Source organism: Budorcas taxicolor, chromosome 20, assembly GCF_023091745.1.
Source record: "Budorcas taxicolor isolate Tak-1 chromosome 20, Takin1.1, whole genome shotgun sequence".
Lineage (NCBI taxonomy): Eukaryota > Metazoa > Chordata > Mammalia > Artiodactyla > Bovidae > Budorcas > Budorcas taxicolor.
The window spans coordinates 17,017,708-17,042,195 of NC_068929.1; the positions used below are offsets into that span (position 1 = coordinate 17,017,708).

Sequence of the window (24,488 nt, forward strand, 5' to 3'; positions counted from 1 at the left end):
TCCACTTATTTAAGCAACTTTAATCTGTAAAACTATTTTAAAGAAAAACCACTGTCCTAAACTGTGAGCAAAAGAAAACACAACAGTGAGAATTTAACACAATCACTATAAATCCTGTGAAGTAAATGTTAAAACTTCTTACAAACTCTGCACTTACAAAGGTGTGTACATATTTGCACCGATTTCAAGCACATTATCAATCTGTATATATTGAACTTAAAAAAAAGGTAAAATAATACAAAATCAGTTTCTAGCATTTCTTAAAAGAGCCTCCAAAGCTTATCTCCAGTCTTTATGGATGGTATAACAAATTTAGATCTTTAATGTCCCATTTATTTGTAATGGTTCTTGGCAAACACTAACAAACCACGTGACAACGGTGTCGGCCGCCATGGCAACGCACAGATTTAGCGGATGAAGAGTTTGGGTCACACCTGTTATTTTCATGATGTCCATGCTTTGTTTTCTTACTCAGTATCAAGATGGCCACAAAGTCACCTAACAACTAGAAACGCCGTTAGCTCGCATCTTTATGCTCTACTGGATTTCTTCACTGTTTAACATCTTGTTGAGAGAATTAAAAGCTTTGGATCCTATTCCAGCGTGTGTTTAGAGGTGCATCTGCCGGGCCTATACTGCTTCTGCTTTGGCAGAGAGGCTCTCTTCGTTGGGCTGACAATTCCCATTTTGCTGTACTCTGTTTTCCTCAGTCCTTGGTGCATCCTTGCCATCTACTTCTTTGCCCACGCTTGAATCTGGTTCTTTATTGTGCTCCTTCTCCTACAATGAGTATTTAGGTATATATTTAATATTTTTCTCAAGAGCTGCCAGCTATTACATCTAGTTCTGGCTAAAATATGTAACTTTACCTTTTGTGAATTAGTCAAACTGGGTATTTTCTCCCATTTACCTTTTCAAATAAATAGTATATGCAAACATGTATCGATATGTCCTTTGTACTTCTGAGATGGAACAATCCATGGAGACTCATTGGAATAAAATAGGTACAGAGAAATTCTACAGAAGAATTCAACAAATGTTGCTGCCTGACTTGAAAAAGTGGAAGAGATCTGCTCAAAGTAAAACAGTTCCCATAGAGGCCAGGATAGACTTATAATCTGGATACCAAATAAGCAAAAACAAGGGAATGTAGAAAAGGAAGTCACTGTTCTTCCTACCAAAGACTGTTCGAGAACAGTCCAAATTCAGTCCTCAACCAAGAATTAAAGAGAACATGTGGAACAGTGTCTGGAATGTATCAAGTGCTCAGGAGATATTATCAATGTTACTGACAATGATGATAAACTTCTAGCAGTATGGGAATAAATAAAACTGTAAGATGAAAGCTTCAGACCTCATAAAACACAAATATTACTTACCAGTATAAGGAAAATAACCTAACTCACAAGTATTTACAATATTTATCCCCCCGAAAAATATCCTTACTTGATGGAATTTGGTTTCCATTAATTATTCTAATTCAACAAACCTAACGATTGGTATATTATCACAAAACCAATAACATCATCTGTCAAATTTGCTAAAACAAATGCAGGGAGGAAAATGGCAACAAGTAGAAATATTCCTGTACACTGTTAAAATTTTTACTGTATGCCATTCTGTGAATAAGGAATGCAACTGTCTACATTAGTTAACATTAATTAATTCTTATCTTCAAAAACTAGGTGAAAAAACTACTGATACAACAAATATTAAAAAAGTAGTACCAAAAACACTGTTGCCCTCAAGGAGCTTTGTCTAAAGTTACTACCTCTATGAAATAAAGAACAATCTCATATTTATTACTTAAACCCTAAAGATGGAAAGACCTGCTTACTTTAAGTGAAGTATTGTTCTTCTCCACCTTGTCCTTCCCTTCTCTATCATTAGAGTTCTTTCTTGTAGAAGCTGAACGTTCTCTCTCTCTTCTTTCACTGATGTGGTCCTTTTCTTTTTCTCTCTTTTTATCCTTCTTATTTCTGCTATAAGAGTATTAATAATGTCAGTTAACATCTTAAAAAGTAAACACCCAGTATATTGTTAATTAAATATTCTTACCTAATACTAATGCATTGTAAACAAGCATATCAGTAATCTGGTAGACCAAGTAACGTAAATGAGTCCTATAACCCACCAATTCAAGCCCACACCGTTAACTTTTTAAAGACATACAGTCATTTCTGCAGAGGCACAATTCTGTATTGCCAATTTCTTAGTTTTAAAACATTCAAGGTTTATTTATATACTGTCATTAGGACAAAACAAAATCAAATACATAATACTTTTACCCATTTTTTTCAAAGCAAAAAATGAATAACCAGAAAATAATAAAAAAAAAAAAAGATAAAAGAATCAGATAAGGCTGAATGACTTCTCAGGCAAGACTGCATGACTTACAAAAACCTGGAACTTCAAATAACCAATGACACCATGCGCCCTCCCTCCTCTCATCCACAAAGTCCCACCCACTAATCCAAGAGCAAACGCTAAGCAGAAGATGGACTGAACGCGTTCCATTTGCAAAAACAACATATCCCTAAAATTAGAGGGGAAAAAATGATGCACTTCATATCAGAAGCATAACAAGACATCTTCAACTCAAAATAATTAACCCTAATATAGAATTATTTGTCTTAATTATGAGTAGCTTAAAAATAAACACAAAGACCAGGCAAACAAAAACACTTAAGAAACAGACCCAAATACATATGAAAATTCAATAAAGCATCTCAAATCACAGGGAAAAAGATGGTCATTTATAAATAAAAGCCCTGGGTACAATTGGATTATTATTCAGAAAATGATAAAAGTGGGTCCGTATCTCATTCACATAAATAAATCCAAATGGATTAAAGACCTACATTTTTTTAATGAAATAATACAAGTACTACAAGAAAACATAAGTAAATTTCTCTCTAACTTGAATGAAAGCAAAGATTTTTTAACCATAACTAAAATTCCAAGTACAATAAAAGATTCATACATATGTCTACATAAACTTTTGCAAAGCAAAGCAAAAAAACACTGCTAGCATATTCAAAAGAAAAATGACAAACCAAGAAAAATATATTTACAACATACTTATGTATATAAGTTTATCTTTACATAAAACTCTTAAAAGTCAAAGAAACAACTGCAAAAAGAATGAGATTCCTTAGCAATATATTTAACCAAAAGGGCAAAAAATTTGCAAAAAGAAATAAATTCATAAATAAAATGGAAACACACCCCATGTTCTTGAATCAGAAGACTTAAATAGAGTTAAGGTAACAATAGTATTCAACGTGATCTACAAATTCAATGCAACCCCCATCTAAATTGCATTAGCACTGTTAGCAGAAATACAAAAAGCCCATCCTAAAAATCATATAGAATCTCCAGGGACATCAAATAGCCAAAACCATCTTTAACAACAAAATCGGAAGACAGTTCCTGGTGTTAAAACTTATTACAAAACTACAGTAAGCAGAACTTTTCTTGGTGGTACAGTGGGTAAGAATTTGCCTGCCGATGCAGGGGACATGGATTTGATCCCTCATCCAGGAAGATTCTATACGCTGTGAAGCAACCAAGCCCATGTGCCACAACTGCTGAGACTGCATGCTGCAATTACTGAAGCCTGCATACCTAGAGCCTGTGCCCCCAACAAGAGAAGCCACCACAATGAGAAGCCCATGCACTGCAACTAGAGAGCAACTTCCACTCTCTCCAACTAGAGGAAGCCCAAGCAAAGCAAAGCAGACCCAGTGAAGCCATGAATAAATACCTGTACACAAATGCTCACAGCAGCATTATTTACAACAGCAAAAAACCCAGCAATAATACTAAATGTCCATCAACTAATGAATGGTTAAACAACAAAACCTGGTTTTATCCATTCATTGGAATATTACTCATCCATTAAAAAGGAATGAAGTACTGATTCATGCTATAATATATATGAACCTTGAAAACGTTACATTCAGTCAAAGAAGTCAGATACAAAACCGCACATACTGGGAGTCTACATGAAATGGCCATAATAGGCAATCCAGAGACAAGAAGTAGGTTAGCGGCTGTCTGGAGCCATGCAGAATAACTGCCAATCGGTACAGGCTTTCTTCTAAAGTGAAAAAAAAGTTGTGGAACTAGCAGTGATGGCTAAACAAAATTGTGAACTCTTTGAGAAAAATGCAACAAAAATTACTAAACATCACTTAAATGCACATTTAAAAGGGTGAATTTTATGTGATGTAAATTTCTTCGCAATTTAAGAAATTTTAAGTCAAAATGGAACTGGGGTTGGGTAAAGTCACTGACCATATAAAGACACACACACAGTATATATTGTGAATGCTGTCTTTTGGAAGAAAAGGAAAAATTTAAATACATGTATCTGCTTAATTTTGCAAAAAAGAAACTCAAGGAAGGATAAAACAATTTATCACTTATAGAAAGTGGATGTTAAAGTAGAAGGAATCTGGAAGGAAGTGAAATGTTCTAAATATATCTTTTTGTCTAATTTGACTTTACAGTTGATAGAAGTTTTTACTTTCGTGAGCAAAGTATTTTTTAAAAATCTGTCCCACCTCCTCAATATCCTACACCTTCCTTTTGTTCTCATCTAAAAATAATAACCCACAAATAAACAAAAGATCTCTGCGGGGAAGCACATTCCTTCTACCCTGGGCAAAACCTTTTATAAATTTCTCTTTTCTCTACCTGGAAAACTAACTGAAAAACTATGACCTATTAGGAAGATAGTGGGATGAAAAAATATATATACAAAAATCACTAACCTTCCTATATATAAACCTAATCTCCAATTATATGACATAATGAAAGACTTTACTCACAAGAACAAAAAAGCAACATATATCTAAAATTAGACCTTGAAAATGCAAAAAATCTGTTTGAAATAAACACTGAAACATTCAGGAAAAACACTAAGGATGGCCTGAATAAGTAGGCCATTTTCCTGGATAGAAAGACTCACCTTCATAAAGTTTTATTAATAAATCTATTTATCAATTTCCCCATTAATAAATTTAATCATACTATAACACAAATTATCAGTAGGTTTTACTTCTAGAACACAGTCAAACTAACTCTTAAGCTCAAACAGAAAAATACACACAAAAGAATGATCAAGAAAGCTCAAAAAAAGAGAAATGAGAGGTATGGAAAAGTGTGTGTGTGTGTGTGTGTGTGTGTGTGTGTGTGTGTGTGTGTGCGCGCGCGCGCACGCACGCGCATGTGGGTGTCAGCATGTGGGTGCGCTCAGTCATGTCCAACTCTTTGTGACCCCACAGACTGTAGCCTGCCAGGTTCCTCTGTCCACGGGATTCTCCAAGCAAGAATACTGGAGTGGGTTGCCATTTCCTACTCAAAGATATATTCCCAACCCAGGGATGGAACCCGCATCTCTTATGTCTCCTGCACTGGCAGATGGATTCTTTACCAACTGTACCACCTGGGGAAATAAAGACCTTACTAAATATTTAGAAATACTATACAATCCGTATAATTAAAAGCACGGGGCACTACTGGTACACAGTCATCAGTCAAGCCAATCCAATACCACATAAGGCCCAGAAACAGACTCCAACACAAACAGAAAATTTAGGATATGACAAAGCAAACATGGGATAAGTGTTAAGAAAATTGGGTTTTTAATGATATTGGAAAACAAAGAAGCATTTGGAAATATAAAATCATATCCATGTGCAATATTGCAAACAAGGAAAAACTAATGGATCAAAGATGTAATGCAAAAATTAAAAGCATAAAAGCACAAAAAAGCAATGAAGGGTTTACTATAATCTTGGAATAGGAAAGACTTTTCTACCTGTAAGACTCAAAATGGAAAAGTCACAAAAGAAAAAAACTTGAGGAATTAAACTATATAAATCAAAATCTCTATAAAATTAAGTCTCATAAACAATTTCCAAGAAATGACAAACTAGGAATAATAACTGAAACCAAGTCACTGAAGAATCATCTCTGCAATACAGAAAGAATTCCTGAAAGTAGAAAAAATAAAAACAGACCCCATAAAAAATGGGCAATGTATACAATTCATAGAAAAGGAAATAAAAATGGCCTTCAAATATATGAAGAGATGGTCACCTTCACTCTTAAGAAAAATGCAGTGAAAATTACTTTATACTGGTACCATTTCTTATCTATCAGATGGACCAAAATCCACAACTCTGGAAACAATCTGCAGGAGCTACAGGGAAACAAGCATCTCAAATTGCAAGCTGCCACCAACCTTTATGAAGGACAATACAGAAGGAAATATCTCTCAAAACTACAAAAACACTCACCCCCTGGCCCACCAATACCATTTACAGAAACTGTCTCCACATACTGGTGTCATCCACAAATTAGCACGTGCCAGGGGCACTTGCCATCTACCTCGACAAGGATTAAATTGCGTGCTGCTGCAGCCGCTGAGTGAATTAAGAGAACCTATTCAGTTACTGTGGGCTGGTTTCATAACAGACAACGGAAGACTATGCAGTTGTAAAAAGGGATGAGCAGCACTCTGATGAGTACAGAAAGTTCTTCTGGTAGTTAAGTGACAAAAGCAACTGTACAACAGTGTACATTTTGCACTACCTTTTGAGGAAGATGAAAAAAAAACATTATATATTCTCATCTGCTCCTATATACAAAACTGGAAGGATATACCAAAAAAACTAATAAAGTCGTTACTTGTGGGGACAGGATAGATGGACACATCATGGAAGTTAAGGTCTATTCATAACTTTTTGTATCCTCCAGATTTCTAAACCAAACTAATATATTACATGTTATTCATTCAAAATATAAAGTTATAAAAATAATAGACTGAAGAGAGAAAACTTTCCCCCTGCTTCCTCCTCAGGTCTAGAACATGCTTTCAACCTACCTCCTGGGGGATGGAGACCTAGAAGATTTCCTTTTTATGGTTTTTGATGTTCTTGGTGACCTGGAAGAACTCCTGCTCCTCCTCCTACGCCTTTCCCTGAAAGTCAAAAATATCATTTTAAAAACTAGTAATTCCAGTAAGATTAATTCAAATACACAAAAGCAAAAGGGTCTGGAATGCTCTCAAGTGAAGAGTATTCTCTAAAAGTCAGTTTAAACTGTCTTTCATGAAAATATTCTATTATCTAATTTTAGTACAGGTCAAATGATGAACCATAAATTCAACAGACGAGTGAAAACATCTCTTAAGATTTCATATTAGAAAAGATGATCTCCTTTACATGTGATTTGGACGCAATTTCTAGAGCAGAAAAGATATTAATGGATGTTTCATATTCTCTTTTACGTTAAACATACTTTCTTCCTCAACACCTAAAGCACGCTGCTTTCCAGATCCTCTGTCATGCATCTAGCTCCTTGCTGCCCCACTGTGGACTGTTTTGGTTTTTTTTTTACAAGTTAATAGGCCCTTTTCAAGAAGTGAAAGATAAACAGGCTTGCAACATACAGACTTTCTAAACCCAATGCAGAATGCCTCTTTAAGGAGTATTTACATTAGTTCATTTCACAGATAAAAACTGCTTTTACCCACTCATCCACCTATCACTTCATTATTGTTGTTCTAGTCATTTAAAATTAAGCACACAAGTTACTTAGATATAAGGAAATTACTTAAAAACTGGGATTTAAATATGATGAAGTAAAAACTAATTATTAAACAGATTAAAATTATTAAAAACTTTATTAAAAACTATTTTGCTAAACATATTACTGAATGACATACTTTTAATAATTTTATGTGTGTGTTCTGTCACTAAGTCACGTCTAACACTTTGCAACGCCATGGACTGTAGCACACCAGACTTCCCTGTCCTTCGTGATCTCCTGGAGTTTGCTCAAATTTATGTCCACTGGGTCAGTGATCCTACCTAACAAATTACTTCATTCGTAAGAGTGGTCAGCTTAGAAACAATGAACTGCAAGAAGTCTACTCGGGTGATGAGGTATGACGATTTATTTCTTAAATGACTAATGTAGCCAACGATCTATCTCACAAGAAGCTTTGATAATAAGTGGCCACAGAACTGAAACAACCAAATCCTCTAGACTTCAAGTTCTCCTTATATGTCAGTAAGCTGATTCTAGGCTAACGAAATATTTTGTGTACTTTTTTCATCTATAAAATAAAAAACTAGACAATGCTTGTATGTGGTATACACAGTAGATGTGAAGACTGAAAGAGTTCAAGAACTTTGAGAACACAAATAAATTTCTGCTCTACCTAAGGTTCTTGCCTCCATTACCTAATTTTATCTCCAAGTCACCTCAAAATTATACTTGCTACTGTGGAAATTAGATGACATTATTCCATTCAATCAATACCATTCTGTAGCAGTACCCCTCTCCCCACCTCACACACTGCTGCTGTTGCTGCTGCTGCTAAGTCACTTCAGTCGTGTCCGACTCTGTGCGACCCCATAGACAGCAGCCAACCAGGCTCCCCTGGTCCCTTGGATTCTCCAGGCAAGAACACTGGAGTGGGTTGCCATTTCCTTCTCCAACGCATGACAGTGAAAAGTGAAAGTCAAGTCACTCAGTCGTGTCCAATTCTGTGCAACCCCATGGACTGCAGCCTACCAGGCTCCTCCGTCCATGGGATTTTCCAGGCAAGAGTACTGGAGTGGTATGCCGTTGCCTTCTCTGACTAGAAGTAACTTTTTTCATAGCGTAAGAATGCCAGTGTATCCCATTTTATACAAAATGGCTCCATCTTCATCAGTGTAACTCTTTACTTGTATTTCAGGAACACTGTGTCTGGGTGGACATCTAATAACTACCAGTTAGTGGTATTGAGAGCCAGGCTTGACAGACAACAATCCAGAATATCAGTTGGTGAGAAAGAAGCTATCAGCACTAGTAATAAGAATTGGACTTAAACAGGCTGACGTTTAAATTTTAGTTTCACACTTAACCAGCTGCATGACTAAGGTCATATTACTTAATCTGAGTCTTAGTTTTCCCAGTGGATAAATGGAGACAATAACTCAGGTCTCACTGCGCTGTTAGGAGGATTAGGGTAACATCTGTAACGTCCCAAGCCTAATGTTTGGTGCACAGTAGGTGCTCAATCAATTTTTCCTCTTGCCCTTTGTTGGTCTCATCCTTACTGACTGTAATTTCAAGCATTAAAAGTTCTTAAATATCAAAATTTTTTCTTTAAAAAACGTAGCTCAGAAGACAATGATGGAAATAAAAACATTAAGTGGACTATTTTTCTGAGCAGTTAACAGGTTTCCTATTCACTAAACAAATCAGAGCGCTTGTAAGGAAGAAAAATGCTAAAAGAAATTTTAACTCTTCCTTAAGCTCTTCTGAAAGCATGAATCATTTCAAACAACTGAACCAACATTAGTCAGCATTTATTCTCCAGGCCCCAGAGGTTATCTAAGGACTGAATATGACTATCCACACTTTCTTAAATATCAAGCAACTTAAAATAGTCCATGAAAAAATTAAATATTTTGAAGTCATCAGAAAAAGTAAATTCAAATGAATTTGAAAAGAATCAGGACACTACTTGGTGTTGTGAAAGGCAATGTCTAAACATAAACATCAAGAATGTGTGAAACACAACCAATAAAATAACTGCAGTAAAGACACCGTACGGCTTAACTGATACCCACAGCAAATGAGTGAAATTATTCAGGTTTTGTTTCAATGTGCTGAAATATAGCAAAGATCTACTGATTTGAAGTTCCATTTTAACATATACTGCTGCTTTCAACTTTATACTTCTGAGGCATTTTTTAAAAAGCCAGTACCAAGTACTAGTTAGAGTCTTCATTTAAACAATCACTAAAAAGAGAAAGAGCTACTGTACTACTACACTTCTAACTAAAGTGCAGAGCAGATGGAATATTTCCTCTGAGCTTTGGTTTCTTCATGTTTTAAAACCATGATAACAGTCTTCTCACAGGCTTACTGTGAGGATTAAATAAGATTAGTCATGAAAAACTCCGCTGAAACACAAAATCTGGCATATGGTAAAGCACTCAATAAATGCTAGAAATTATCTTCAATTAAGTAACCCAAGACTAGCATTAAGAATAAGCTATTAAAACAGAAAGCAAAAACATTAGGAAATGCACGTGCCAGTCTCAAATTATTCTCTATGAAAAACCTTTCAAAAGTATCTTTAAAACTTGCTAAAATATATTTTTAAGTATTTTTAAGATACAGTTTTTAACACAACTTAGGAACTTCCATTTGTTTATAGTCACAATATCATCTGAAGCAATGGATACAGGTTGAGATAATCCTGAATTAAGGAAGGGCCTTGTTTGCTGCTGTTACTATGGCAACCTGCTGCCACCTGGTGGCAGTGTGCGTGTGTGCGTGTGCGTGAGGTTGCTTCAGTCACATCTAACTCTTTGCAACCCTCTGGACTGTAGCCCGCCAAGCTCCTCTGTCCATGGGATATCCAGGCAAGCATGCTGGAGTAGGCTGCCATGCTCTCCTCCAGGGGATGTTCCTAACCCAAGGATCAAAGCTGTGTCTCGTATATCGTCTGCACTGGCAGGCAGGTTCTTCACCATTAGTGCCAGCTGGGAAGCCCTGATGGCAGTGCACCGATTAACAGAGTTCTAAGAAAAAGGGGAATCCTTAACAAATAAATGAAAACCAAAATTTACACATTACACATTCAACAAAATAGCACAGTAAAAATGAACTTAGATGACAAAAAGGACTAATACTGCAACCTTAAAAATAATTTTACATATTAAATTTACTACTCATTCCAAAGAAATACAGAAGCCTAATAAGCAGTCAACTTTTCCACATAAAACCAAGTCAAAAATAAAAAGCTTGCCCCTGCCATCCACCCTCCAAGAAAATAAGCAGCCACAGCAACAGCAGTCACTGTTAACACTGCCAAGTTAAAGGAGCAGATTACAAAGGACAGCTAACTTTTCAAATAACTGTGCCCAATATTATCTCTTCCTCCTCACTGGTTCAATACTGTAGCAATCCCTCTGCAAAAGAAATGTTCTACCATTATTTTACTGATTCCATGTATAACAATATTTTCCCTCTCACTTAAAACTGTCATCAATGAGCCTCTTGGTAAAAAGCTGAAGCATTATCAAACCTGCTGGAACTGCGAGATCTTCGTGATGCGTTGTAACTTCTGGGTGGTGTCCTGGACTTTTTATCCTTCTTTCTTTTCTCATCTGTCTCTTTGGATCTGTCCTTTTCTCGTTCCTTTTCTTTGTCTTGTTCCTTCTCCTTCTCTTTGTCTCGTTCCTTTTCGTGGTCTTTGTCCCGCTCTCTCTCTTTGTCCTTCTCTTTGTCCTTGTCTTTATCTCGGTCCTTTTCCCGTTCTTTATCTCGGTCTTTATCTTTGTTTTTACCCCGTTCCTTTTCTTTTTCACGTTCCTTTTCCCTGTCTCTTTCCTTTTCCCTTTCCTTTTCTCTATCTTTTTCTTTCACTCTTTCCTTTTCCTTGATTTTTTCTCGGGTATCTTTTCTTTTGTCCCTTTAAAAATAAAAATAAATAAATAAATTTACAACTAAAACAATTCTACTCCCCAAAAAGGACCTCAATTGTTTCCTCAACAATTATCAAAACAACGGATAACAGCTATAAGACATTACATACATATGTCTACATAATTTCTATGTACATGAAGCTAAATGAAACAATTACCAGGCTGAATTAAGTAGTCTGGAAATCTCATGAGTCATACTAACCATCCGATTCAAATCAATGACAATCGACATTAAATTATTACTTAAACGACTGGAAAAAAGTTCAATTTCTTTCATCAAAATTTTAAACTACAACAGATTTTTAACAAATGAGGTCATGAGAAAACTACCTTTAAATTAAAAAAACTCACCGTGAACGTGAGCGACTCCTTGACTTTCGCCTCTCCCTTGATTTAGAGCGTTTTTTATGAGGGCTCTTAGATCTACGTCTATCTTTTTGTCTTGAACGTGATCTATTGTGGGATCTACTCCTAAAGAAAGATAAATTGTTAGAGTATCAAAACTTAGTCTCAGAATTTCAATTTCAAATGGGAGAATTTTAAAACCAAACTTGACAGTATTTATCAGTATTTTTAAATTCTCTTTACATAACACTTCAGATAACTTATTGACATAATTTACTGGAAACTTTACCAGTTTATTGCCCAGAAAGACAGAAACACAAAGACAGAAATAGAGAAAGAATTTAAGCTATTTCTTATGTCCGACTTAAGCTGATGGTTTCGGGTGTGACCTTCCTTTGCTAAGTATTACATGCTTCAATTAGTGCAGACGATTTCTCTCGGTCTATATTTTCATATCATGAATTGTCTTTAACTCTTGACTTGCATGCAATATGACTGCTTGTGGTTATAACTTATCTTGACAGGGAATGGTGGTTGTATGGCTCAATGGTTTCTATCAACAGCCGTGTGCTCTGTCATACACATATTAAGAAGAATGAGTGAGAAAGCACAGTACTAATGATGGTGCTAGTGTGACAGGAGACCAAACGTCTTACTCATGAGTGAAAGCTACATATAATCAAATACTCAATTTGCAAAGGCCCTGATTTTATAATCACATATAGAGAAGTATTAAAAGAAACCATTATTACTAGAATTCTTGGAGGAAAAATAACTGTTCTTCCAATTCTAAAATTCGCTAGGCTCTTCTCCCAACTAAATAGCACATAGAAGTGACATTTTTCATACTGAGGTATCCTAGGAACTATTCATTAAAATTTGACAGAACTGAATGCATACAACAAGCGATGAGACTCAGTTGCTCTGGAGACAGTCTGGCTCTGACACTCAAGTTCTGCCACACAACAGCTGAGAGAACTCTGGTTAATCACTTAACCTCTCTAAGCCTGAGTTTCTTCATCTAAAACTGGAGTAAAAGTCATACCTACACCTCTTATGACCATCATAAGGATTAAAACAGATGATGTATGGAAAACTGACAACAGTTTCTGGTGCAGAATAAATGGTTAAAACTCCTACTCTCAATATCTACATCATCATCAACAATTAACATTAATGAAAAATTATTCCAAGAAGGTAAAATGAACTTCTGTAAGTATGCCTTACATAATTAAAACTCATCTTGATGGTAATATTTTCATGAATTAAGTTAAAACAAGTTTATAAAAGAAATACATATAGTTAAATGCTTATAGAATGCTATGAAAACAAAAAATTCTCCAAACAATCCTCAATTAATAATGAAATCTTGTTCATAAAACACGTTTTTCAGTTGGTTAAAATTTGTTTTCCGACAGTTACTCTTCAACTGGATCATTCATCTATTACATGGCTTTTAAAATTAAACTTTTATCTTTACGCTATTCAGTCCCTAAATCATGTCCAACTCCTCATGACACAGGAAAGCACGCCAGGCTTCCCTGTCCTTCACTATCTCCTGAAGTTTGCTCCAATTCATGTCAGTTGAGTCAGTGATGCTATCTAACCATCTCATTTATCTTCATATCACATTTTAATCCAAGAAAATAATTATTAGTTTGTTGAAATCTTTATCACTAACAACCTATGAGACACTAGGGTCAAGTAGTAGCTACTAGGGAAAAACTACAAAACTTACAACATTTTTAAGTCCATTTACAGACATCCACATAGGGTAATGTTTTACAGGGCCTTTGCCTCTATGTACTTAATATTCCTGTCAATTTTGCTAAAAAAAAAATAATAATTTTTTTTCCCTCAAACAGTGCTTTCCAGTCTTAATTAAGAAACTCTTTTAATAAAAATTAACCATAGCCCTAACAAATAAAAGTTAATAATAAAAAAGCACTCACCAAAAAAACAAACAAAAAAAAGAAAAACAAAACACAAAAAAGCAATGACCACTTGGCTTCCCACTTTACACTGTGGGTACTCAGAGTTTGAAACTCACTGCTCAAGAGTAATTATTGTATTTTAATTTTGACAATAAAGATTTCATGTCTGTATCACCCACTAGTTGCCTTTAAGTATTCTGATTAGGAAAGCTAAAAGCTTTAAGTCAAGAGCAAAACTACTCCAATCAAAGATAAAGATGTAAGCCATCATTAGCAGTTCTCATTTTAGCATAAATGTACAAAATTGCACTTACAGGTTAAACTGTAAATAAAGGGCAACTTACCATTATGTTGCATCAAAGCTCATTTGTAAGTCAGTTGCTTCCCATTAAAATATTATAAAATGTCTTACAGTTCCTATGCTGGTCTGTAAAAGTTACTTAACTTTACAATAGAGTACTACCCACCTTTTCTAACCCTGTCCCTATGAAAAAAAAAAAAAAAACAATAAAAATTTGGACAGAGTGGAAACACGTCTTCCCAGTTCTAGCCAAGATAATAACAAATAACTCCTTACTCCCTCCTACAGAGAGAAGGGAGGGAATAGGGAAAAGATCAGGGGAAGGTTCTAGAAGTATCAGAACACTGCTGCTGCTGCTAAGTCGCCTCAGTCGTGTCCGACTCTGTGCGACCCCATAGACAGCAGCCCACCAGGCTCCCCCATCCCTGGGATTCTCCAGGCAAGAATACTGGAGTGGTTTGCCATTTCCTTCTCCAATGCATCAAAGTGAAAAGTGAAAGTGAAGTCGCCCAGTCATGTCCAACTCCTAGCGACCCCATGGACTGCAGCTTACCAGGCTCCTCCATCCATGGGATTTTCCAGGCAAGAGTACTGGAGTGGGGTGCCACTGCCTTCTCCAAGGTAGAAAAAGATGGGCCTTTGAGAAAGGGGATCCTGGAACCTCCACTCTTGGCTAGGTCTAGTGGGCCAGAGAAAGAGCTGAATGTGCCCAATCCCACTAGAAGGGGAGGGGAACCACTAAATGTCTACATTTCCTACAGTGGAGAGGGGGAGAGAGTTCCTTAAGTCCAATGTTTTTGGTTGAGGAACCCTTTTTTCAACAAAATTCACCCTCTTTTACATTTCTTTAAGATTTTATTAAAGGCTTCTTGTATAAGAACAGTATATGCTGATAAAAAAGACATACAGGCATACCTCGAGAGATATTGTGGGTCAGGTTCCAGACCACAGCAACAAAAGGAACATCACAACAAAGCAAGTCCAAGGAACTTTTTGGCTTCTCAGTGCATATACAAGTTATATTTACTCTACAGTGTAGTGCATTAAGTGTGCAGCAGCACTGTGTTACAAAAAAAATAAGTACATACCTTAATTTAAAATGGGTTGGCCAGAAAGTTCATTCAGGTCCTTCCCTAACATCTTACAAAAAAACCTGAATGAACTTTTTGGCCAACAAGATTTAATTGCTAAAAAATGCTGATCATCATCTGACAATGCAGGACTGCCACAAACTTTCAATTTGGTAAAAAAAAAAAAAAAAAAAAAACAGTATCTGTGAAACCATAATAAAACCAAGTAACAAAATGAGGTATGCCTGCATGTGAGCCAGCCAAGAACAATTAATTTCTCACTCTATATCATTACACAGACCTCCATGAAACTCCCGTGAATAAAAATAATTAACAAGTTTTTAACCCTCCACTAACCCTTGGAAGGGGAAAATATCCAAATACACTTAAAATGATAAAAGTAAAAACCTTAAAATAGATAAATTACATGTCTCAACAGAGAAAGCTTCACAGAAGTTATCAAGAAAATAATGATATTAAATCATTAAGTTCTGCTTTTTTCCAGCTACAGAATACAACTAACATATTAGATTTGGAGTATGGCTCTACTAACACAAATTAAGAGTCAAGTCACTGGTCTTTCTCTTCCTCAGAAAGTTATTACTCTTTCACTCACTCCTATACTTTCTTGATCTCCTTTACTTTTACCACTCTGTCAACCTATAGAAATATCCATAACCTAGTACCACTGAGTTTCTGCTACACTGCCTCCTTCCTCGTACATGAAAAAATTTGCTTCTATTAGACATGAATTTGCCTTACTGTACAGCCTTGGATGGAGAGTAAAACCATATTCCAAAAGGAGTTTTGGAATCTAATAATAATAGGGAAGTATACACCAGTACAGCTAAAAGTACAGTTTACTAGTCTAATTAAGAATATCTGCAATTAGAGACTACCATACTGAGTGAGATAAGTCAGAAAGAGAAAAACAAATACCATACAATAACACTTACACGTGTAATCTGAAACATGATAAAAACAAACCTATCTATGAAAAACGGAAATAAAATCAGGGACAGAGAGAACAGTATGGTGGTTGCCAAGGGGAAGGGGGTGGGAGAGGGCAGGAGTGGTAGTCTGGGATTAGCAGATACAAACTGGTATGTCTAGAATGGATAAATAAGGTCCTACCATATAGCATAGGAAACTGTATTCAACATCCTGTGACAAACCGTATGAAAAAGAATGTATATATATGTATAACTGAGTAACTTCAGCTGTAGAGCAGTAATTAACACAACATTGTAATTCAACTACACTTCAATAAAAAATAAATTTTAAAAAAGAATATCATATTTTCCTATCTCATTGCCTCAATCTCTTTGATTAGCACAGGAAATTAAGACTAAACTGAGCTTGCTGATGAAGTTCAACAAAGAACATACTGGTCCTTTTTGCCCTCCCCTGAAATCCTTCTTCTCTAATACTCCCAACAAGCATGCACACACACTTTTCTCTATCTCTTCTCTTCAGAGAGTATGAATATGTATGTACATATAACGTACGATTAGGATCCACTGTATGCATTTTCACATTTCAGTAACAGCTCCCTCCTCATCTTAAAGAAGACAATAAAACTTATTATGTTAGACCTGATTCTTAGGTTACTTTCAATCAAGTTTATATTTTGAGATCCCCTTTGCACCACACTCAACATATTTTTAAAAGAACATTAAAATGACAAAGCCATGCTCAAAAATAATATAAACAGAATAGAAACGACGTTTAAGCACAATACAATAGTTGCCATTAAAACTGCAAGTTACTCCTATGTTTCAGGTCCCTAAGTGGGTGGAGGCAGCTCTTAATCACCAAGAGTACAAAGACGTAAAGTACTTCATTTGATGCAGAGTACTGCAGAAAGGCAACTACTTGAAATCTAGATCTGGGGTAGTACTTCCCAGACCTTGAGGGGAACAAAAAAAAAAAAGCAACTTTACCAGTACTTTCAGCACCATATGTTCCCTTTTCCCAACGTGAAGAAAGAAAAATTTCTGCCAATTCTTTATACTAGTTAATTCTTAGAAAAGTCAAGAACAGAACATCTTAAGATAAAAAACCAACTTCTAAAACTAAAATTAGTTGAAAGTACGTATTTACTAGATGAAACTTCATTCTTAAGTACAGTGCTATAATTAAAGCAATATCTAATAGTAACCATACTTTCTGGTGAACACGAGTGAAATTTCTAAACTCTGAAACTTGGACAAAAACTCAAGAAAATCTTAACCATGGTAAATACAAAAACAAAAAACATTCAAAATATGACAGCAGAAATTCTCACCTGTGTTTTGACTGCGACCTTTTCCTTCGAGAACGGGATTTTGAGCTAGACCTGGATTTTGAACGAGTGTGAGAACGAGATCGACCGCCTTTTCTTTCATTGCTCTTTCCAGACTCTGGGAGGAAAAAACCACTTTGCAGTGTAAGCTCAGAACAGTTAAAGATCCCAGTTAATAATCAGGCACAAGTGGAATGTACCACATATAGTGCAAGGGGCCTACTCTCTGTACATCCTCCTCCTGTGCAATTATCCTTCAGAAACATCCAAGAAAGTCATTGCATAAACTCGTTGAGTGCAGCCACCCTGCAGCAGTACATATAAACCAGATGATTATAAACAGCTGTTCGTAATATTTTGTTGCTGCCATAATGTACGATTATAACATGTCTGTAATTCCTATGACAGTGATTTTAAATCCTTTTTCCATTTATTTTCCTAGAATTGAAGTTTAAGTTCTGAGTGCTAATTTAGAAAATTTGCTCAAATGTAAACCATCTAGACATTTTTAGGTTGGATTTTTATAGTTAGCAACACAAAATATTGAAGAGATGTTCCTTTACCTTGCTAAAATAGTCTCTATTTTTCCTAAATTGTGGTCTCTGTTGTCTATTTTTAAAATTAAAACTTTGAAGGAAAATGAAATCTGCTTAATCATAACATTTAAAATATATTTATTCTGTCTTTAGTCTCACAAATAACATTTGCACTTTGCTTTAGGCAAATCAGTTCTGTACACTGATTTTGCTATTAAAATATAAAGAACTGATTTAACTCAAGCTAATGTACCTCAATTCAGTATCATGGAAAAAGACATTTGTGCTAAACAGTTCTTCAACCTTTGGTGCTAGTTAAGTCACTTACACTTTCTTGAGTTTCAGTCTTCTTATTGTAAAATGTAGGGACTGAACAGATAATTTCTAAAATTCCTTTCAGTTCTAAGAGTCTATGATCATCAACTATGGCCTTTGTAGCAACGCCGTGGCCTTACCTGGTTCAATAGCTGCTGAGATAAAGGACTGAGCCTCTCGCACTCGCTTCATTACTTCTTCTAACTCCTTAGCTGCAGCCTGAGGTGTCATCTCAGGGGGTTTTACTATTGCATTGTTGGAGTGATTTATTCTAAATTAAAAATATTAGCATATCACAAATACACACCATATTTTACAAAACCTGAAACAATTAACTGCTTATAAGGTACACATATTTACAAATCTGAGGACATCTCAAAAGCACATGAATAATAATATAGCTAAATATAGAATAACCAAAACCAACCTCAAAACCATGATTCATCTCATTTCCATCTGCCATCATCACTTGCTAACAAAGGCAAAAGCAAGGGGAAAAATCAAAAGAAAAACTGAACCCTAGCTAACTTCTTTGACAACCTGAACAGACCAGGACAATAGCTTTACCACGCAGCTTAGAATTAAAATAAATTAAAATGGTAACACCAGTATTAAAATGAGTCATTTCTATTCTTATATTATAAAAAACTCTCCCTTCATGGCTAAGAGTGGTTTCTCTGAGGCACATAAATGAATTTGGTGTGTCTCACTTTAGCATGGTGAAAAGACATTCACTAAGAACATCATTTCTTATCCTCTAATAGCAGACTCCTGACCAAACTGCATAGTTAAGATCATTATCTACAGAATTCAAATGAAATTGTCGCCTCAATAATCTACATGAAATAGAATTTCTGGTCTTGAGTATCTAAAAGGCTCTATCAATTTTTAAGTTTGTAAACAAGAATGCAGGCAAGCCTTAAAATGTATAAGTTTTAAACATTTCTGAGATTTTGGATTTACCAAAATTCTATTTCTATATCACTGTAAATTCAATTCATATGTTAGATTGCCCATTAGTCTAGCATAATAATGCAAAACTAACCTGACTTGTTAAAGCCTATGGAAAAAGAGCTACAATCAATATGTACAGTAGAAATATGCTAGTATTAAACTAGACCTTATAAACTAGAAAGTAACATGTCTTCAAATGCGACTTTAAAAGCTAAAATGGTAAATATCTCATGTGTTTCATTTATACTTAACACAGTCTTCCTTTCCACAAATTGCCAATTACTATTAAAAAGAAAAAAAAAACTTAATTACATAAAAAACACTTTAAAAATTTTCAGAATCATTAAAATTTCTTTGTTTAGTGTTTCTTACTTCAGTGGCCTGTCTCCAAACATAACTCCATTAAAAGCAAGGGCCCTTGGTACAGAATTTTGGTCTGCAAATTCCACAAAAGCAAACCGAGTTGGCTGAGTCTCATCACCTGCCATCCGAACAAACTTCACTTCTCCAACTTGTTTAAAAAATTCAAGTAGCTGATCAGCTGTGGTTGTCTGAAGAAACAAAGTAATAGTTTTAATAAAGTATATTCTTCTTTAAAAAAAAATCTGGTAAATATTACTTTACCAACTGATATGATTTTTAAAAAAGGTAAAAAGATAAAAGGTCCCAACACTCAATTTCTTCTTATATTAGTTACCTGGGAATTCAAATTGCCAACGTAGACTGTTCTCCTAATTTCATCAATTTTAGAAGGATCCACATTCCCCATCAGTGGTGGCTGTGGTATCTCTCCAAGGGTTGCAATGTTGGGGTCTAGTGCTGCTGCTGGTATAGCTCCCAAACTGCTAAGGGAAACGCCCAGCTATAAAAAATAAACGTAGCACGTAAACTGCCATTCTCAAGAAACCGAAAGAGAGGATATATGTACACATAGAGCTGGTTCATTTTACTGTTCACTAGAAACACATTACAAAGAAACTACACTCTAATAAAAGTTAATTTAAAAACAAAACAAGCAAACAAACGAACATTACCAGTCTCTCATCTTAAAGAATACTGATCAATTCAGTAAGACTGGGAAGAGACTAGGGACTCCTAATTTAAGCCAAGTGTGTGTATATATATATAAAAAATAATCTGAATTATTCAGGATAAGGTCACAGTGGTTTTCAAGGTAACAAGAAGTACAATGTATTTCTTAACTATCTGGGTATTTTAATTCTAAACTTAACATTAAAAACAAACAGCGAATTCTTACTTTTTTCTATTAAATGGTAGTTTTAGTGATAGAGAATTCTATTCTTTTCTGTTGACCAATCATGATACAATGATATTAACTGAATAACAGTTACATAGTCACAATAGTAAAAGATCAGTTTTCACAATCATTAACCAGACAAAAAATAAAAGATAATTACAACTGCAAGCCACAGGGAAGCATGATTAACCTAACAATATAAAATAATTACATACAACTTGGGGGATTAACTAGAGTGATGTTCTAAGTGCAAGTGCGTACATGCACATGTTCTCATCTGTCCAGCCAGTCTGTCTTTTGGTTGGTCCATCTAATCCATTTACATGTAATTATCACTATGTATGATCCTATCTGACCTTTTACACAGTTCACTATGTATGATCCTACTTGGCCTTTGACACAGTTCATGACGTTCTCATGGCAAGTATACTGGGTGGCTTGTCATTCCCTCCTCCATGCTGAAGCTGAAGCTACAGTATTTTGGTCATCTGACACACACAGACGACTCACTGGAAAAGTCCCTGATGGTGGGAAAGATCAAGGGCAGAAGAAGAGGGCGTCAGAGGATGAGATGGCAGGATGGCATCACCGATGCAATGAACTGAACTCGGGCAAACTCTGGGAGATGGTGAGGCACAGGGAGGCCAGGCGTGCTGAAGTCCACGGGGTCACAAAGAGTCAGACAGGACTGGGCAAGTGAACAACAACAATGATCCTATTACTTTTTTTTTTTTTTTTTTTTTTTTTAGCATTTTAACTGTTTTGAATTTATTCTAGTAGGTCTTTTCTTTCTCTTTTGTTTCCTGCCTAGAGAATTTCCTTTAGTATTTATTGTAAAGCTGGTTTGGTGGTGCTGAATTCTCTTTTAACTTCTGCTTGTCTGGAAAGCTTTTCATTTCTCTGTCAAATCTCAACAAGAGTCTTGCTAAGTAAACTATTCTTGGTTATAGGTTCTCCCCTTTCATCACTTTAAATATATCACACCATTCCCTTCTGGCTTGTAAAGGTTTCTATTGAGAAATTAGCTGATAACTTATGGGAGTTCCATTTTATCTTGTCATTTTTCCTTTACTATTTTATCTTCATTTTTAATTTTTATCATTTTGATTACTATGTGTTTCAGTGTGTTCCTCCTTGGGTTTATCTGCCTGAGACTCTCTCTGCTTCCTGGACTTGGTTGACTACTTCCTTTCCTATCTTAGGGAACTTTCAGCTATTATTTCTTCAAATATTTTCTCAGGTCCTTTCTCTCTCTTCTTCTGGGACCCCTATAGTGAGAATGTTGGTGTATTTAATGTTGTCCCAGAGGCCTCCTAGGTTGTCCTCATGTACTTTCATTTGTTTTGCTATGTTCTGTTCTGTGGCAGTGATTTCCGCTACTCTGCCTTTCGGGTCACTTATCCATTCTTCTGCGTCAGTTATCCTATTAATTCCCTCTAGTGTACTGTTCCTCTCCGTGTGTACTTTAGTTCTTCTAGTTTCTTGGGAAACATTTCTTGCATCTTCTCAATCTTTTCTTCCACTCTTTATCCAAGATCCTGGATCATCTTCACTATCATTATTCTGAATTCTTTTTCTGGAAGGCCGCCTATCTCCACTTCATTAGCTTGTTTTTCTGGAGTTTTACACTGTCCATTCATGTGAGACAAAACCCTCTGTTTTTTCATCCTGGTTAACCTTCTATGGTGTGGTTTTGGTTCTAGCCACTGAGGTATTGTGTTCTTGCTTCTTCTGTCTGCCCTCCGGTAGATGAGACTGAGAGGCTTGTATAAGCTTTCTGATGGGAAGAACTGGTGGCGGGAAAAACAGGGACTTGCTCTGGTGGGCAGGGTCATGCTCAGTAAAATTTTAATCCAATTACCTGCCAATGGGGGTGTTCTTCTCTGTTTGTTGTTTAGCCTGAGATGACCCAGCCAAACACAGGCTCTATGGTTGGGTTAATTGTGACATCCAAGAGGACTTACACCAAAGGGCCCTTTCCAGGACTGCTGCTGCCTGTGTCCCCATCCCCACAGCAAGCCACTGCCAATCCACACCACCACAGCAGACCCTCCAACACTAGCAGGTAGATCTGGTTCAGTCTCCTGTGGGGTCACTGCTCCGTCCCACTGGGTCTTGGCATACACAAGATTTTGTTTCTGCTAAGAGTGGAGTCTGTGTTTCCCCCAGTCCTGTGAAGTCCTGTAATCAAACACCACTGGCCTTCAAAGTCAGATTCCCTGCGGATTCCTAGTCCCTCTGATGGATCCCCTAGCTGGGAAGCCTGACGTGGGACTCAGAACCTTCACAACAGCGGGAGAACTTCTTTGCTATTACTGTTCTCCAGTTTGTGGGCTGCCCACCTGGTGGGTATGGGATTTGATTTTATCATCATTGTGCCCCTCCTACCATCTCATTGTGGCTTCCTGTCTTTGGACGTGGAGTATCTTTTTTTGGTGGGTTCCAGGGCCACTCCAGTACTCTTGCTTGGAAACTCCCATGGACGGAGAAGCCTGGTAGGCTGCAGTCCATGGGGTCACTAAGAGTCGGGCACGACTGAGTGACTTCACTTTCGCTTTTCACTTCCATGCATTGGAGAAGGAAATGGCAACCCACTCCAGTATTCTTGCCTAGAGAATCCCAGGGATGGGGAAGCCTGGTGGGCTGCCGTCTATGGTGTCGCACAGAATCGGACATGACTGAGGCGACTTAGCAGCAGCAGCAGCAGGGTCCTCCAGTGGATGGTTGTAGCTAGTTGCAATTTTGGTGCTTTTGCAGATGAGTGCATGTTCGTTTACTCTGCCATCCTGAACTGGAAACCCTGTCAATTATTACCTTTTTGCAGTAGTTTTTAGTTCAAACATTAAGAAACATGCTTTAGTGTGAATTTAAACTTGAAAAGATAGATCTGAGAATCTGAAAATGAAACATTCTGCAGAATCATGAGAAGACTTTTTAAGAAACAAAAACACTACTTTCATTTTCACCTGTGCAATTTAAGTCAATTAAGTTAACCAACTATATACTGTTATACTGTTGCAAAACTACTAAAATTTTAACAATACTTTCTAAAGGTGAAACTACTAGTTTGTGAAATCAGTATCACGCTTGTCATAGCAACCCATGTGTGATCTTTTTAAAACATCAAATCAAGTTTTATCTCTGCTTAAAACTCTTTAGAATAAAATTCAAACTTCTTTCTGAGGCCTAAAGAGCCTTACATAAGCAGTGCCCTTACCTGCCCCTCTAATCTCAAAACAACTACTACCCTACCTCCCTAAACCCCTACCCTGCCATCAAACCATTCTATACCTTGAACACACAAGTTTTTCTCACTTAGGGCTTTTTACCTGGCATTCCATCTACCCTAAAAAGCTCTTCCCTGAGCTTCTGCTGGCTGAATTCTTCAACCATCAGGTCAGTCATCCTCTCTAAGTTTTCCCTGACCTTATGGAGAGCCACATTTCCTCTCTACTGCATCACTGTTTTTTCCTTCATAGTTTTTATTAACATAATTTGTGGTATCTTGCTGCTAACAGACCTTAGATTTGTTGCTATCATCATTTCAAGTTATCATAACATTGTAGAAAATATCTTTAGTTCAAAACGCATGAATGATCTAGCCTCTTTCCACGTTGCCTCTAATGACACTCCTTTTTCTCCTATCTCATCTCTGATAGTCTAACATTCAGATGATTGAGGGTCACACCTTCAATTTTTTTCCTACTGTGCAAGAGAATTATTATATACAACTAAGCTAAATCACAGATATGAGTCTTACTAGTTCTGCATGCATTTTAAACAGACTTTTCCAGGTATTCCTAGTGGTCCACCCTTTGACTTAGAAATTTCTTCACTGGGACGTATAATTATAGATCTGGAATGGGCTTTTCCAAATCATCTAATTCAACCTCTTTGTTTCTCAAATGTAAAGATCATTCAGTCTTTTTTTCTTTAGAAAACTTTTTTTTGTCTCTCTCTTCTTTGCACTATACCATTCTTCAACAC

General features: G+C 36.3%; 1 protein-coding gene across 2 annotated transcripts in view; it reads right to left on the bottom strand.

Annotated features, from left to right (window-relative positions):
• Positions 1-422: 422 nt before the first annotated feature.
• The window catches only part of SREK1 (splicing regulatory glutamic acid and lysine rich protein 1), a 42,137-nt gene continuing 18,071 nt past the window's right edge, over positions 423-24,488 (bottom strand). For both annotated transcript variants that reach the window (XM_052659202.1, XM_052659203.1), the window contains 9 exons: positions 19,941-20,105; positions 19,616-19,794; positions 18,430-18,560; positions 17,442-17,556; positions 11,856-11,975; positions 11,105-11,491; positions 6,896-6,991; positions 1,838-1,982; positions 423-780 (listed from right to left, as the gene is read on the bottom strand). In XM_052659202.1, the coding sequence (XP_052515162.1) occupies positions 631-780; positions 1,838-1,982; positions 6,896-6,991; positions 11,105-11,491; positions 11,856-11,975; positions 17,442-17,556; positions 18,430-18,560; positions 19,616-19,794; positions 19,941-20,105 (1,488 nt within the window). In that variant the 3' untranslated portion in view covers positions 423-630. The remainder of the gene's footprint in view (positions 781-1,837; positions 1,983-6,895; positions 6,992-11,104; positions 11,492-11,855; positions 11,976-17,441; positions 17,557-18,429; positions 18,561-19,615; positions 19,795-19,940; positions 20,106-24,488) is intronic.